Source organism: Elgaria multicarinata, chromosome 11 (genome assembly GCF_023053635.1).
Source record: "Elgaria multicarinata webbii isolate HBS135686 ecotype San Diego chromosome 11, rElgMul1.1.pri, whole genome shotgun sequence".
In the NCBI taxonomy this organism is placed as follows: Eukaryota; Metazoa; Chordata; class Lepidosauria; order Squamata; family Anguidae; genus Elgaria; species Elgaria multicarinata.
This window is the reverse complement of record NC_086181.1, coordinates 26,855,233-26,871,060: the sequence shown is the minus strand read 5'-3', so window position 1 is coordinate 26,871,060 and position 15,828 is coordinate 26,855,233. Positions and strand designations below refer to the sequence as shown.

General features: G+C 43.1%; 1 protein-coding gene across 1 annotated transcript; it reads right to left on the bottom strand.

Annotated features, from left to right (window-relative positions):
* Window positions 1–243: 243 nt before the first annotated feature.
* On the bottom strand, window positions 244–15,617 carry LOC134405622 (serine protease 33-like). The gene is made up of 6 exons (XM_063136864.1): window positions 15,560–15,617; window positions 8,535–8,555; window positions 5,989–6,154; window positions 2,835–3,100; window positions 2,114–2,283; window positions 244–483 (listed from the first exon to the last, which is right to left on the bottom strand). Exons 1-6 carry the CDS (start codon window positions 15,615–15,617, stop codon window positions 244–246), a joined length of 921 nt encoding a protein of 306 aa, XP_062992934.1.
* Between the last annotated feature and the right edge of the window lie 211 nt (window positions 15,618–15,828).

The following is a 15,828-nucleotide window of genomic DNA, read 5'->3' as shown; positions in this document are numbered from 1 at the left end:
TCAAAGTTTCCCAATACTTTTTTGCAGTAAGTCATAGCACTTACACCATGATTATTATTATTTTAAAGTAATTCAAATGCAGGTGCACCCAATTTAGTGACACAATAGCAGATGGTTATAAGGTCTTTTGAATTTCTACTCTATTGTGTATAGCAATTCTGGAATCACCATATCCCAACAGCCCTCTGATTAGTGATATTCCATGCAGTTCACTGGCCGGCTGAATTCAGAGAGGTGAATGTCTCACAGGAGGGCTAGTGCAAAGGAGAGCAAGAGGAGTTTCATTGTGGAGGTGTGGTGCAGTCCACCATTCTTCCCATCATCATTAGCAGCCATTGTCTCATTGATCCAGTTGGCATAGAAAGGCACTGAAGCATAGACGCCAGGGTAGCTGCGCAAGGCACACCCTCTACCCCAACTCACAATCCCAACTTGGGTCCAACCTCCTTCCAGTTTGCAAGCCAAAGCTCCTCCGGAATCACCCTGTGGAGAGAGATGATTGGAGTTAGCCCATAACACCACCATCAAGTTTGATATGGAAAACATTGCTCCATCAGATTTGATATGCAGAATAAGTAGGAGTGCTGGAATAATGTTTCAATTTTACCTCAGTGACATACACATAAGGTGGCTTTAGCCTCCCACCACCCATGTCTACAATGGGCTGGCATTCAAGATTACTGGAAAAGTTCTAAATAATGTTTATTTTAACGAAATACAAGTAACCACAAAAATTGTAGTCAATGAGCTCCACCTTAGAAGAGACGTCCTCTCCAGTGTGCAAGTGAAGAGGGGATGCCTCTTCCATGAAGGTGCCTGATTCATACATTGTCAGCTAAAAACGAAGGGAGGAAGCGCTTGTCTTTAAAACTGATGGTCTTATCTCATATACAAATGTATACAGATTAACCTGATTATATAATCAAATAATTGAGACTAAGGCCTTAGCTAGACCTAAGGTTTATCCCAGGATTGTCCCTGCCTGCTCCCGGGATCCCCTGTGTGTCATTTACATGAACAGTGATGACCCCGGGATGATCCCGGGATAAACCTTAGGTCTAGCTAAGGCCTAAGACATCATTCTCTTGGGTGAATGTCATACTATGTCAACAACAATAGAACCACCAAAGAACCATAAAGCCTGTTCAGACAACACACTAAGCCATGGTTAGGCCACTAACCCTTTTGCAGCTAATGGTTAGTGAGAGTGTTTAAACTGTGGTTACGTAGCCACCATGGTTAGGAATGGTTCACACAACACACAACATCACAGTTCACATGACATGCTAAGCCATAATGTTTAGCTCAAAACATTTAGCCTCCATGGCTTACCTGTCGTGTGAACAGGGTCATAGAATTGGGAGGGACATCAATGGTCATCTAGTCTAGTGGTCTTCAACTGGTGGGTCATGACCCAAATTTGTCTCACGGCAAAGCTGTTGCTGCCATGTTGAACAATTATGAAATTGTGAAAGTGGGTCCCATGTTACAGGTTGGGAGTCTGAGGTGGGTCTTGGATCTGGACCAGTTGAGGACCACTGATCTAGTCCATCCCCCTGCTGATACAGCAAAACAATGGATACACCCCCAAACACCCTCACCCACACCACAATTCCTGGCCATCTAACTCCTGATTATGATTATTTCCCTTTTTAAGTATGCAGAATCTTGAAGGATGGAGAAGTAGCATCTCCCAGCTTGACCAAAGTTAATTTTTCTACTTTGGAAATGTTTTCAAAGGCAATCCCCACCCCCAACCTTTCAACTTGAATGACAGTGGCTGAAAAGAAATTTTCCATACAACATTAATTTTAATGCTTGTTCTTTTCTCAGGAAAGGGAGGAGGATTGAATTCTGAGTGTCCCACTACTAACAGGTCCTTGTGAATAAAATAGGGCTGCCAGAGACAAAAGAAAACAGGGCTGCTGTTCCTTTAATAGTCAAACAAGTTGGACCTGTTGAAATTCCTCTCAAAAGAGCAAGAGCCCTGTCTTCTTTTGCATCTGGTTACTCTAGAATTAAACCAGGCTGGAAGCTGGTCTGTCATGTTGTGGGATGCACCTGTCCTACCAGAGTCAATGGCTGCAAAAAAGCAGGTTAGAGAGCATCCTACCATGCATGTGCCGTTCCCACCTTCCAGGTAACCAGCACAGATCATATCAGGTTTAATAGGTTCTTCACCCAATGAGATATTTAGATTACTGTTGTAGAGACTGTTGCAGGCTGTTCGGTTTATCAGTGATACGTTAAGTTCCTGGAGGGTATTTATGGGTGGCAACGGCACTGTAGGAGAAAGAAATGGAATGTGGGCTCAAGTTACAGGAATAATGGGCTCACATTACAGGAAGCCAGATTCTGGCTGGACATCAGGAAAAACTTCCTGACTGTTAGAGCAGTACAACAATGGAACCAGTTACTTAGGGAGGTTGTGGGCTCTCCCACACTAGAGGCATTCAAGAGACAGCTGGACAACCATCTGTCAGGGATGCTTTAAGGTGAATTCCTACATTGAGCAGGGCGTTGGACTCGATGGCCTTATAGGCCCCTTCCAACTCTACTGTTGTATGATTCTATGGTCCTTTGATAACTCTAAAAGGTGCTCCTGCACTGACTGAATGCATCTGGCTATGTGTAACTGGATTTGCTCAGATCCATCTCTTGTGTTATATTTCTCTCCCCCATGGTTCTTCTCTCTCCCTGTTACAACTTTGGGATAGTAAGACCCTTGGGGAAGGAAGTTGTTTCTTCCACTGCTTGCTCTGTAAAGCATCATGGGCAGTGATGTTGTGAAAGCCAGCAAACACTGATTGAGCACCACAAAGAACACTTCTCACCTCCTGGTCGAATCATTCCCCATCCGGTGACCCAGCAGTCTGCTTCAGGAGGGAACTGTACGGAAGAGTCTGGCAGGCAGACAGGGAAGATGTAGTCAGTGAATTCCACGGGGGACATAAGTTTAAGCAAAGCGATATCCCCACTTTGGCCATCATAGTCAGGGTACGAGAAAATCTGCTTCACTTTGGATTCTACCACAGAATCTGTGGGCTTCTTGAGCTGAGTAATACCTAGCACCACATCATATTGGTAGGTGACGAGTGATCTGTGAACACAAAAGTAAAATGCAACAAGAGCTTACAAGCTTAGCTTTGGTTTCAGGAAGGCGTGCCAAACCTGAGACTCCATTCTACTGATGGCCAAGCTACATGGGAGATCCATTTTGAGATTTGGCAGAACAATCGTATAACTCAGTTAAATGTGGGGTGGCAGGGGTGGCAGGGATGGCAGAACAGTCGCCATATCCAATATGTGCCCAACCTGGGAAAGTAGGGTGAAACACAACAGAAATGAATAAAAATAAACATCTTTGTTGTTGTATTGGGGGGAATTCTGCAACTATGGCCTTAGCTAGACCTAAGGATTATCCCAGGCAAATAGAGTGTTCATCCCTGCCTGCTCCCGGGATCCCCTGTATGCCATTTGGATGTACAGGGATGATCCCGGGACAATCCCAGGATATAGGCCTGGTCTAGCTATGGCCGTTATCTGTCATGGCAGTGGCATATCTTTCATAGTGGTAGCGAATATCAAGTTGTTTTGCTTTAAGTACACTATAATCCTATAGCTCACCAGCCAGTGTGTAACAAGAATATAAGATTGCATCCCAAATATCTTTAAAAAATAAGCCACAGTGTAATGCACTGGGATCAGGAAGCTTATGAATGTAGGGTTAAACACATCCTCCTCCATTGTGTTGCATCAGTGCATCTGACAAGGAGGTCCTAGTGCTAACTATCAAAAGGCATTGTCCAACTATTCTTTATCTTTCTTAATGGATCATTATTAGGTATTTTAAGATGTTTTAGAATGTTTTTAGGATGTTTTAACAATGTATATTATATTTTAATTCAGTTTTATGTATTTTATATTTACTGTTGTTCTCCGCCTCGATCAAAATGGGTAAGAAATAATTTATTATTATCATTCATTCATTCATTCATTCTTATACTTACTGCTATTGTTAGAGCTGATTTTTCCCTATCAAGGACTAAGGCCTTAGCTAGACCTACCTTAAAATCCGTGCCTGATGAGGGGAGAGCCCACGATGCAAGTATCGCGAGATCTCACCCTCATCTATGAGGTGCGACGGGCTAAAGGAAAGACCCGTTATGTCCGCCATTTTAATTTTTTTTTTTAAGGGGCCAGATGCGTACGAACGCTCGTGCACTCGGGTAAGTAATTTTTTTTTTAAAAAAAATAATAATTCTCCCTGTTAAATTCTCCCTGTGGTTATCTAAGACGCACCATGCCTTACTGAAGAAACAGAACTTTTTCTGCACTGCATGTAATGAGAACTTATCATTTCTTGCATCTAACCTATAGTGACTCTTCTCTCCATCCAAGGGTTGATACCCAATCCTGTTTTAGAATTTTAGGGATTCCTCTTCCTTCTGAGCAATTAGAGGGGGGAAAACAAGTGGGAAACCACAGGCTTGCCCAATTCAGCATGTGCCAAGTCAAGCCAGCTCAGGGATCTTCGAGCTGGTGTCCAGGAATGCTGAGTTGGCAAAAATTGCAAGCTCCTCTCCCAAACTGGATTCCTCTGTCATCTCTACTGGAAGCAGGGCCCAGATGCCTCATGCTTCCTTACCACCAGAAAATGGAACTTCTTGTCTTCTTCTGTTGTTGCACTTCAGTGTCCTCCAGGCCATAGTGAGATGGTGCTATGGCTGCAGCTACCAACTCAGGAGTCCAATAGGGTTCCACTTGGTCCTATATAGCTGATGACACTGGCCAAGACTTCTCAGTGAGTAATTTACCATCCGGCACAGTCTTAGCGCTCATCTACACCAAGCAGGATGTTCTACTATGAGAGCAGTATGAAAGCGGTATATAAAAGGCAGGAGCCACACTACTGCTTTATAGTGCTATTGAAGTGCACTGCAGGATCTACACTAGTGCTTTACAGTGGTACTGAAGTGCAGACAAGTGTTGGGGCCCAGGACACATCTACACCAAGTAGTATATGGCATATGTCAATGGGCCCCAACAGTTGTCAGTGCACTTCAATACCAGTATAAAGCACTAGTGTGGCTCCTGGCTTTTATATACTGCTTTAATGCCGCTTTCATAGTGGAATGTCCTGCTTGGTGTAGATGAGCCCTTAGGTGCTCTAGCACTACCTGACCCCATTGACTGAGCAGCGAACTAATTTCTGGTTGTCCTTGCTTATCTGCGTGTTTCATGGCTTGATTGCCAAGCTTGCCTCCAGGCCTGCAACTCCCTTATCCAAGCTGCCTGATTACCAACCTTCTGCTTCTTCTCTGTTGAAAACTCTTCATTGCTCTTCCTGACCCTGCCTCACTGAGACCAAGGCCTTAGCTAGACCTAAGGCTTATCCCGGGATCATCCTGGGGTCATCCCTGTTCATGTAAATGAAACACAGGGGATCCTGGGGGCAGGCAGGGTTGACCCTGGGATAAACCTTAGGTCTAGCTAAGGCTCAAGACATTGAGGGCTTCTCTGCATCAAGGGAAAATCCTGCTGCCTTACCTGGGCTTCTTCTTTCTGGGTTCACAATTGGGACAATGCACATACTCCCCTCATACTCTCCCGCTCCCCGCCCCGTTTGTGGGCACATTCCATATGTTTCAATGATGCAGCCACTAGATGGCACTGGAGAATTTCTGAAATATCAAGGGATTCTTGAAGTACACAGTCTGTCATGGTGGTTTTTGGAGCATTTTATTCATTATTGCTTTTTTGTCAATTTATAACACTGTGGAATGAGCTTACAAAAAAGGCAAGAGAGGCAGGGGAGGTTGATGACGTCATGAAAAGGACCCGTGAACTTCCGTGAGTGAACTAACATGAGCGCACGATAAATGCTTCATGTAGAAAAGTTTTGAGTGTTAGATATGAAAAGTTTTGCAGATGCCTCTGGGGTGAAGCTTTATACTGCCTTCACAACAACACATACCAAATACTTACCCAAAATAGCAGTGAGCTGATGACATAACCCACTGCTCAGCTATGAGGGAACCCCCACAAATATGACTTCCACCTCGAAAAATGCTGACTTGCCAAGGCCATGAACCATTCGAGGCTAGATGGCCCCCAACAATTCGTGAAGAGATTACTTTTCGCTGCCCACAAACTGGGGAAGAAGGAAAAGAAATGAGAGGATTTATCATTTTGAGTTGCAATACTCACAAAATGGAAGTGCTACAATACAAAACAAAATGTCTCAATGTAAATTTTCTTACAAATATTTGTGCGTGTTTTAGAACAACATTTCCAATTACCTAGCCTCCTGGGAATATTCAGTCTGGTATATTGCTTTATTATTTCTCAACAGAAGAAGCCTACCCAGATTTCAGGTAAAAACATCACATTTTATTTATTTATTTATTGCCTCTCTATACTGCCCAATAGCTGAAGCTCTCTGAGTGTTTCACAAGAAAATTAAAATCACAATGTATGAAGATTTCAGTATGCAGCAATGGTGCCTGCTTAGCTGCAGGAGGGAAAGTGTCAAAAATGGCCTCTGCGAGGGGGGTGGTTCCTTGGGATCATTACTAGCTTTCCTGAATTACTCTTCTAGCAATAATTTAAGGCCAAATTAGACATTGCTTTACATCAGTATCAAGCAACTACACCACACACTCCCCATTTCTACTCTATATTAGGGTCAAGGGGTCTGATCCAGATTGAGAACCTAAGATAGAGATAGAGGGGTCTTTAACCCTTCTCTCCACTATTGTTTCTATCTGGATCAGCCTCTCTTGTCCTATTCAAGAGGAAAACTAGAAAGAAATAGAAATAGCTGCTAGATATAGATGTAAAGCAACGTGTGCTTTGCTTCTGTCTCATAGCCCTATACAGGCATCGATCAACTTGTACGTTGGGCTAAAGTGGCCACATACACAAGCTCTTCTCCCGTATGACTAGGGCCTTAGCTTGACAGGGCAAAATCCCGGGGCGATCCCCGGGATCGTCCCTGTACGTTCACATGACACACAGGGGATCCCGGGATCAGGGAGGGATGATCCCTTCCTTGTACCTGGATCTCACCCTACCCTTTGAGCCTGGTTTTTCCATGGTACTGGGCTGAGCCCGAGACCATGGAATATGTGACCGGGCGTTGCGGTTTGTCCCGGTTCCTTGCAGTTCCTCGTGAGGAGCTGGGACCTGCACACGGGGTGCAGAGCTCTCAGGAGCACTGCACCCATTGGGGGTGGGATGGAGGGAGCAGGGATTTTTTTTTTTTTAAAAAAAACCCTTACCTTTTGGTGCACATTTTCCCCTTTAAGAAAAAAACCAAAATGGCGGGTGTGACTCCTCTCCCTCTGAGGTCATTGTGCGCTGTGTGTGAACAGAGGGGGAGATCTTGCAGTAAAAATATCTTGAGATCTTCACCCCTCCATCCCGCTAGACCAGTAGATCTAGCTGAGGCCTAGGTTCCATTTAAACCTTTGATCTGAAGGCACTTTCAGAGCCTGGGATGAAGGGATGTAAGGGGCGGGACTTCCCCATCACTACTTTAGCCAATCTCTGGGATTGTAGTGGATTCTAATTCTTGTAAGGCTGGGATGGCATAAATAATGCTCAGATACTTGGAGCAGTCTTACCTACCAAATGGAGCACCTCACCTGCATGCTAAAAGGCACTACGTATACTTAGGGTTACAGCTCAGTTCTGCAATCCTATACTGTCTACTTAGAGGTCAGCTTCATTGAGTTTAACAGAATTTACGCCCAGGGAAGTATATAGGCTTACAAGCATAATGCATTTTTTTTTGCTTATTGCTAAGTAAATGTTAAGGTGGCAAAGCTAGAAATTGCTACATTTGAAATGTCGTGTTTAATTCGGAAAACTAAGCTGGATTTTAAATTTGTGAAAAAAATGTATTTTATTTTGGAATAAGTAGTTGGTGACAGAAGTTGGTGACAGAATTCTTGGCTCTTAGCCCTAACAATATTATCTCCCTGCAAACTCTTGTCCGCAGTTCTGGAAGCAAGGTCTTCTAAAACCTTGGCTTTCTCATTTCTGTGGATCAGAGGAGACCAGGCTGGTGCTGAGATGACTGGTTGATATTGCTCTATTGGAGAGGCATGTTGGGTTGGTTTTGCTTGAGCCATGGGCAACTTTGGAGCTAGGAAGAATTTCTCCTCACTTAAAATGAGGCATCCATCCAACCAGAGAGTGTGAATGGGGAGGATGTCACTTTGCCTTACAGCACATGGCTTAAATTACTTGCTAAAGGCACTTGGAAAACTTTTTCTGGAACCATGCAGCCCCATTTAGAATGGGACACCTTTTTCTTTCTTTTTTCTTATGCATAGCTCTTGAGTTGTAATATGCTAGAATCCACTTAAAATGCATTTATCCTATCCAAGGGTATTGACATGTGGTGCATTAAAGAGGATCCTGTCTTAGGTAAGGAGTTGGGACTGGATAGTTTCTGAAATTTCAGAAGCTCTGCTTCTGCATCACCCCCAATGAAGAAATGCTTCCAATTTATTAAAGCTTCTTACCTGCATCCGAGGTAGCAGCACCTAAGCGAGTAAAAAAGAGGAAGACAATTCAGTTAAGAGACACTATAGAAAAGGGAAATGAATCAGGATTACATATAGGCCGTAGCTAGACCTAAGGTTTATCCCAGGATTGTCCTGGGGTCAAATCTGTTCATCTAAGTGCCACACAGGGCATCCAGCGCTCAGGCAGGGACGAACCAGGGATGATCCTGGGATAAACCTTAGGTGTAACTATGGCCATAGAGTGGTTCCAGATGACACTTTTTATCATGCAATCTTCTGGCCCTTTAAACCAGCAGATTTTTTTTAATGATTCCTTGGTGTTTGAAAAGTAACGTACTTGATTTTAGATTTGCTATTCTCAACATTCTAAGAGGCTGTGTATGCCTGCTCCATATATCCATATAGATTCCTATGAGGCCCAGCCAGGGAGATCCTCATAAAGCAAATGGGCACATGAAAATTGTTATGGTCTGCCAGTTTGTTAGTCCAGACCTCTTCAGAAGGGAGAATACTGTTATGTGGTTGGGGTCAGTATAATTTATCTCTAGGAGTACTTTATTCAGTGTTTCTTTGCAAAGAGAGTGAAGATTTTCCCCAACTCTTGAAGTTACTAGGCTTGTTGAAAACAGATTTTAAAACATAAGCAGGAAAACAATGAATATCCTTTTAATTCGTTAAGCCAATGAAACATGGCACACAAGAAATCTTAAGATATGAATGGTTTATAAAGAAAAAATAAATGCAAAGGAGTCAATTGTGAAACATGCAATGAATAGAAAGAAAATACACTATGCAAAATGCACTACAGTTTACTGTTGCTAAGATCTATGAAAAAACAATGTTAGCATGCTAAATGTTAGTAGTCCCATAACAAAGTTAGTAGTTCCAGCAGCAATTTGAAATGTTACTTTAGTTCCACTTAAAATTCCACCAGTCCAAACTACTTAAATGAAGTGTTTGAAGCTTTTGACATGACAGCAGTATGGTCCAAACTTTTAGAGAAAAGGAAGGTTTTTGGTTTTTTTTAAAAAAGGAATGTTTTGCTACCTATCCCAAGGAGAGACCTGAAGCCCAGACTTTCATGGACCTACAGGAAGGTTGAAAGAGACCTCTCCTAGAATCCAGCGTGTGGAACTGAGCAAAGTCCAGGTAGGGATAATTAATCCAGGTAGACAGTCCATTTAGTCAAACACTCTGTTTGGCCAACCAGCTGTCAATCAGTGACCCACAAGCAGGACATGGTGCAACAGCACCCACCCACCCACTGGCTCCAATACTGGAGTTAGCACTTAGCCATCAGGACTAGTAGCAATTGACAGCCTTCTCCTCCAAGAATTTATCCAATCCCCGTTTTAAAGCCATCTAAATTGGTGGCCATCACTACATTGTGGTAGTGAATTCCATAGTTTAACTTCATAGGAGGTCCTTCCCTCGGTCCCACCACCATCATAGGCATGCCTGGTGGGAACATGGGAGAGGGCCTTCTCTGTGGCTGCTCCAAGGCTCGGAAACTCACTTCCCAAGGAGACTAGACTGGCTCCCCCTCTGCTATACTTCCAGAGACATGCAAAAACATATTCTGGCAGCCTTTTGGAATAGTCTGTACCTTTGTTAATGCATTGGATTTTTTTTTTAAATTTGCATTTTAATCTTTAAAATGTTTCAATACTATGTAAATGGTTTAATTATATTTTTAACTTTTGTATATTTCTATTTGTATGCTTTAAGTGTATATGTTTTAATTTTATAAAGTCACCTTGTGCTCCAGTATTGGGGAAAAGGTGGGAAACAATTAAATATAATAATAATAATAATAATAATAATAATAATAATAATAATAATGATAATAATAATAATAATAATAATATCCATGCACACACACACACAGGTCGCAGAAATTCACGGCTACTTCTGCTTTCACTCTGCGCCATGGGCATTCCTCTCCCCTTGCCCTCAACATTTCAAGTGTTGCATTATGAACTTCCAAAGGCTTTCATTAGCAAATGAAAGTATTTAAAAATTGATATATATTTTTTTTAAAAATCCCATCCCACTGACTACAGTAGAATGGGAATAAGAAAACAGCAATCTTTAAAGTATGGATCCTATGATATTTTCCCTAATGATGGGCACAAAAGTTGCCAATATAAGTTTTTAGAAACACGTTTGTGCTACCAAGTTTTTTTTTCTTTTTTTCCTGCTAACTGCCCTTTCTTCCTCAATCTTTAACTAATCTTCCTAAAATTTTCAGATTATAGAAAATTGGCATTTCTTTCTGGCACATGCAATTTTCAGGAAGGTTGGTGAAACCCTTTCCACTTTATTAATGTTAGAACAACCCCCACCCTCACCCGGATTTCCATTTCATCTTTTGGAAGCCTTATTTTATTGATTGCCTTATCTATTGGAGCCACAACTGATAAGCCAAGATGTAATCATACAAATGTGGCTATTCCCAACTTGAATAAAACAATAACATATCTGTCAAATGTGCAATTGGTGCATTCAGATTTAAAAAGTGAGCCTGGACTCCTTAGAGCTTTAATTAGGGAGCTTTCTTTGAATTTTGGGGCTCTACCTTGCAGCTTGCTCAAAACAAGGTAATGTGCAAGCTGTGCTTGTACAAAATCAGGCCCAGTGATTCGCATCACGCTAGCCAATCAGACCTAGTAACCCACACACTTTCCTAGTTTTCTGCTGCCAGGTTATTTACCTCAGGGGGACAATGTCCCCCATTCCTTTACACTCCCATATAAATAGCAGCAAGAGTATGATGTGGCATTCTCCAGTGGGAATGGGCTGTCCCCTTGTTTGTTTACAGTCTCAGGCTATACTTGGTGAAAAGTATCCATGAAAACATAACTAGACCCTGTCTATGTGACAATGGGATTGCTCCTTATTAAATAAACCCAAATTTAAGTTAATTCGAATCTAGCTAAAAAGCATCACACTGCAGCAACAGCAATTTATTTCCTGATTTTTTATAGTGCAGTTATAAATGCGCACATGTGCACATATGCATATACGATGCTACAGAGGAGAGACGATGGAAGCTATAGATTTTATATGCGGAGCTCCACAAATTCATATACAGACAAACTGGGAGCAGGGTGTGTGTGAAAGGAACGAGGCAGCAGAATCAGAGAATTCAAAATAAAAATGGCACGCGAACAAACGAGGCAGCCGATAGGTGGGAAATTGGACATTCACGTTGTCCTACCCCCAAAGCTCCAACACATGTCGAAATGCAATTTAACTCCCTCAAAGACACATAGCCATAATGCAGTGCAAACTCAGATGTGATCTAAAAGTTGCGGTAAATCGCAAATGCGAATATGCGCATAATCGGGTTAAAAACCCGGCCCTACGGCGAACGGATGGCTGCGTCATGTGTCCTGAAATGTGAATATGCGTATTTAGGTTGGGGGAAACAAGCCGTATAGACAATCCCCTAGATGGCACTCTGGTCACATCAATTTCTGACTGTGTTAGAACAATGGCATCTAAATTGGCATAGATGCGAGTGACTCAGCTCTAGTTTGGGCCACCAGCCCAGCCCAATAAGCACAGCTTTTACATCTGTACTGGGATTAGGAGTAAGTGCTCCAATGACATAGGGGATTAAGCCTGGGTGAGGCCATTTAGGGTTATAGGTCCAAGATATATTGATAAAAGTTAATGATAGATGTTTTCTTTTTATGCTCTCTCTGTGTGTCTCTGTGCATGGAATGTGGTTTTGCTACCTCTTTGTGTTGTAAATTATCTACATGCCAACTTCTGTTTGAGATTAAAATGAGGAGTGTTTTGTTGTTTATCTTCTGAAAAATTAATAAAAGTTCCAACTGGAGGGGAGTTCTGACCAATAGTATTGACTGTTCCCTATTAGCAGAGGAAGTGGGCAGAGGATGTGACTTTCTAGGAGCCCCCAAATCTTTGTTGCCCTGAGAGAAAGAAAGAATTCCAACACTTTTTACTTTTAGGGCTTTGCTAGACCTACCTTGGAATCCGTGCAGGAGGAGGGGCAAGCCCGTGCTACAAATAGTGCGGGCCGTCACCTCTGTCTACACGTAAGACGTGACGGGTTGCAGGAAGGACCTGTCATGTCCGCCATTTTTTTTAAGTTTTAAAGGGCCATGTGTGCAGGTGTGCACCAATGATAAAGGTAAGGGTTTTTTTTTTAACAGGTTCCTTGCTCCCCCTGGCTTCAATGTCCCCCCGCTCTGGCTCAGTTGTACCCCCTCTCCCCAAGGCTCTGTTTTCCCCTGCCTGTGATCCCTGCCCGCAATCTCCATTTCCTCCCCACCCACGATCTCCCACCCATGATCTCCATTCCCCCCCACCTGTGATCCCCAGCCCACGATCCCTCACCCATGATCTCCGTTTTGCCCCCATCCCCCTGGCTCCGATTCCCTCCCCATCCCACCTGGCTCCGATTCCCCCTATCTCCCCACCCTGCCCTGATGGCCACAGCACTCCTGCGGAGCACTGCACGCTGTCTGCTGCTTTTCCCAGCTACTCTCGAGTAAATGTAGTAGCCGGGAAAAGCAGTGGAACGGGCTACATGCCCACGGTCTCAGGGTCAGCCTGAGACCGCAGGAAATACTGGGCCACAAGCGGTGCCGGTTACCCCGGGGCCATGGAGGTTTGACCCCTGCCTGAGCCCGGGATCCCCTGTGTGTCATCTGGACACACAGGGACTCGCCCGGGACTCGCACTGGGCTAACCCCTTGTCTAGCAAAGGCCTGAGAAATAACTGTGGCGTTACCCCACAATTGATTATATTGCCTTTGTATATCTGGGAAGTAGGGAATGTTAGAACTGAGTGGGTGTGGTTTATGAAGTAATAGGTAGGGGGTAGAGAGTATATAAGGAGCATGTTGGGAGTTTGTGAGGGAGTTTATAGGTTTTGTTTTTTTGTGGTTTTTATTTGTAAAGTAAGAAGAGTTTAGATTCTAGGGACTTATGATTGGTGTAAAGAGAGAGAGGTGGTTGGTGTATGGAGAGTTTAGAGTAGGCAGGATTGAATGTATTATATTTTATTTAAAGTTTTTAAATAACAATAAACTTATTTTTATTTTGTTAGCTACCAAATATAGGGTGACCATATGAAAAGGAGGACAGGGCTCCTGTATCTTTAACAGTTAGGGAATTTCAGCAGGTGTTATTTGTACGCATGCAGCACCTGGTGAAATTCCCTCTTCATCACAACAGGTAAAGTACAGGAGCTATACTAGAGTGACCAGATTTAAAAGAGGGCAGGGCACCTGCAGCTTTAACTGTTGTAATGAAGAGAAAATTTCACCAGGTTCCCCATATATACAAATGACATCTGCTGAAATTCCCTTTTCAATACAACTGTTTAAGATACAGGAGCCCTGTCCTCCTTTTCATATGGTCACCCTACCAAATACCATGCAAAGCTTGGCATTATTTACTTGCCTTACAGTTATTAAACACCCACCCCAGATTATACCCACAGTATATTTAGAACAGATCCTGTATTAAACCTGCATCCCTAATAATTATAATAATAATAATAATAATAATAATAATAATTTATTTATTTATTTCTTACCCGCCTCTCCCTTTGGATTGAGGTGGAGAACAACATTAGTACAGGAATCAACACATTTTAAAGATTCTTGACTTTACATTAATCTGGGTAGGCCTGCCGGAAAAGGCTAGTCTTCAAAGCTGCCTTAAAATCACAGAGAGAGTTAATATTATGAATCTCCTTCGGCAGGCCGTTCCATAATCCAGGGGCAACAGAAGAAAAGGTCCTCTGGGAAACTGATGTCAGCCTAGTCTTGGCTGACTGAAGTAAGTTCACCCCAGAGGACCTGAGTGTGTGGGGCGGACTGTATGGGAGAAGGCGATCCTGCAGGTAACCTGGACCCAACCCAACCCAAACCAAATCATAGCTAGGGGAAAGGTTTTAATTAACCCCCCTCAGGTTTTCAAGTGGTGATGCTTGACCTGAGAAGGGTTGATGCAACAGACCTAGTTTAAGGGTTTGTTATGTCATAATAATCTCTCTCTCTCTGTGTGTGTGTGTGTGTTAGAGCATGATCCACCCAGTTCCACCATGCAATTGCAGTTTCCTTTTTTGTGGACCAAACAGCCATTGTGTGCTGGTTTGGTTTTGTAGGTAAGATTAATGTTGTCAAGGTTCTATACAAGCTTTGCACATCAACCTGTCTCTGACTAAGGTGTGGTGTGGTTAATACCTGTATAGGGAACCCCCTTGAAACCCCATGTGTGCTGTACTGAGCTCTGTGGAAGAAATTCATATCTGAAATTATGGTTTAAAGAATATTTAGACAGCCTTATATTCCCATCTTATACCCAAAGAAGCAGACATCAAGAAAGGCTGTGAGCACTCAGTCTTATCAATTGGGACCTCAAGACAAAATACCATTTGTTTGCCTTACACAGGTATTCAAATAACACATATGGGCAGAAAATTTAGAGTTGGTGCAGGAATGTGCATGCCAGCCCCTCCCCTCAAGTCGTAGCATTCACTGAATTCACCCCAAATTTGCTGCATTTCACCAGATGTCCTGAAGGGGGTTATTAAGTACATTCAGGGCTCATCTACACCAAGCAGGATATTCCACTATGAAAGCAGTATGAAAGGGGTATATAAAAGGCAGGAGCCACACTACTGCTTTGTAGCGGTATTGACGTGCACTGCAGGATCTAAACTACTGCCTTACAGTGGTACTGAAATGCACTGACAACTGTTGGGGCCCATGACACAGCTACACCAAGCAGGATATAGCACTATGAAAGTGGTATGAAAGTGGTATATGGTATGTGTCATGGGCCCCAACAATTGTCAGTGCACTTCAGTACCACTGTAAAGCAGTAGTGTGGCTTTATATACCGCTTTCGTACTGCTTTCATAGTGCAATATCCTGCTTGGTGTAGATGAACCCTCAGCTGAACGTGCTCAGAATCTTCTACACCGTTAGGAACAGCTCTATCCTCTCCCCAAGCATCTCCCCGCTGCCTCCACTCACCTTGCACCACGGTCAGTTGCAGCAGCCATACAGTGAGCAGGGAGAGCACAAACCGCATAGTTGCCAATTCTTCTGTAGTCCTTTCCCAAGCTGTTCAGCTCCAGTTAGTTCCAGAAAACAGTGGTTTTACTTCTCTCTCAGTGTCTTTTGGTATCTGTGCTATAAAATTTCATATCAAAGATGAAAGAGTTGGACTGGTGGAGTCTGGGGAGTGATTCCGTGTAGAAGTATCAATTCTTTGAATCCTCTAGGCCCCAGCAGAATCCCAA

Excerpts from the sequence above, each read along its gene's own strand:
- LOC134405622 (XM_063136864.1), bottom strand. The coding sequence starts at position 15,617 with ATGCGGTTTGTGCTCTCCCTGCTCACTGTATGGCTGCTGCAACTGACC. Across the intron at positions 3,101-5,988 it reads TCAGCTCACTGCTATTTTGG|ATCACTCGTCACCTACCAAT; the intron begins GTAAGTATTTGG and ends TTGTGTTCACAG. Across the intron at positions 484-2,113 it reads GTGGGAACGGCACATGCATG|GGTGATTCCGGAGGAGCTTT; the intron begins GTAGGATGCTCT and ends CTCTCTCCACAG.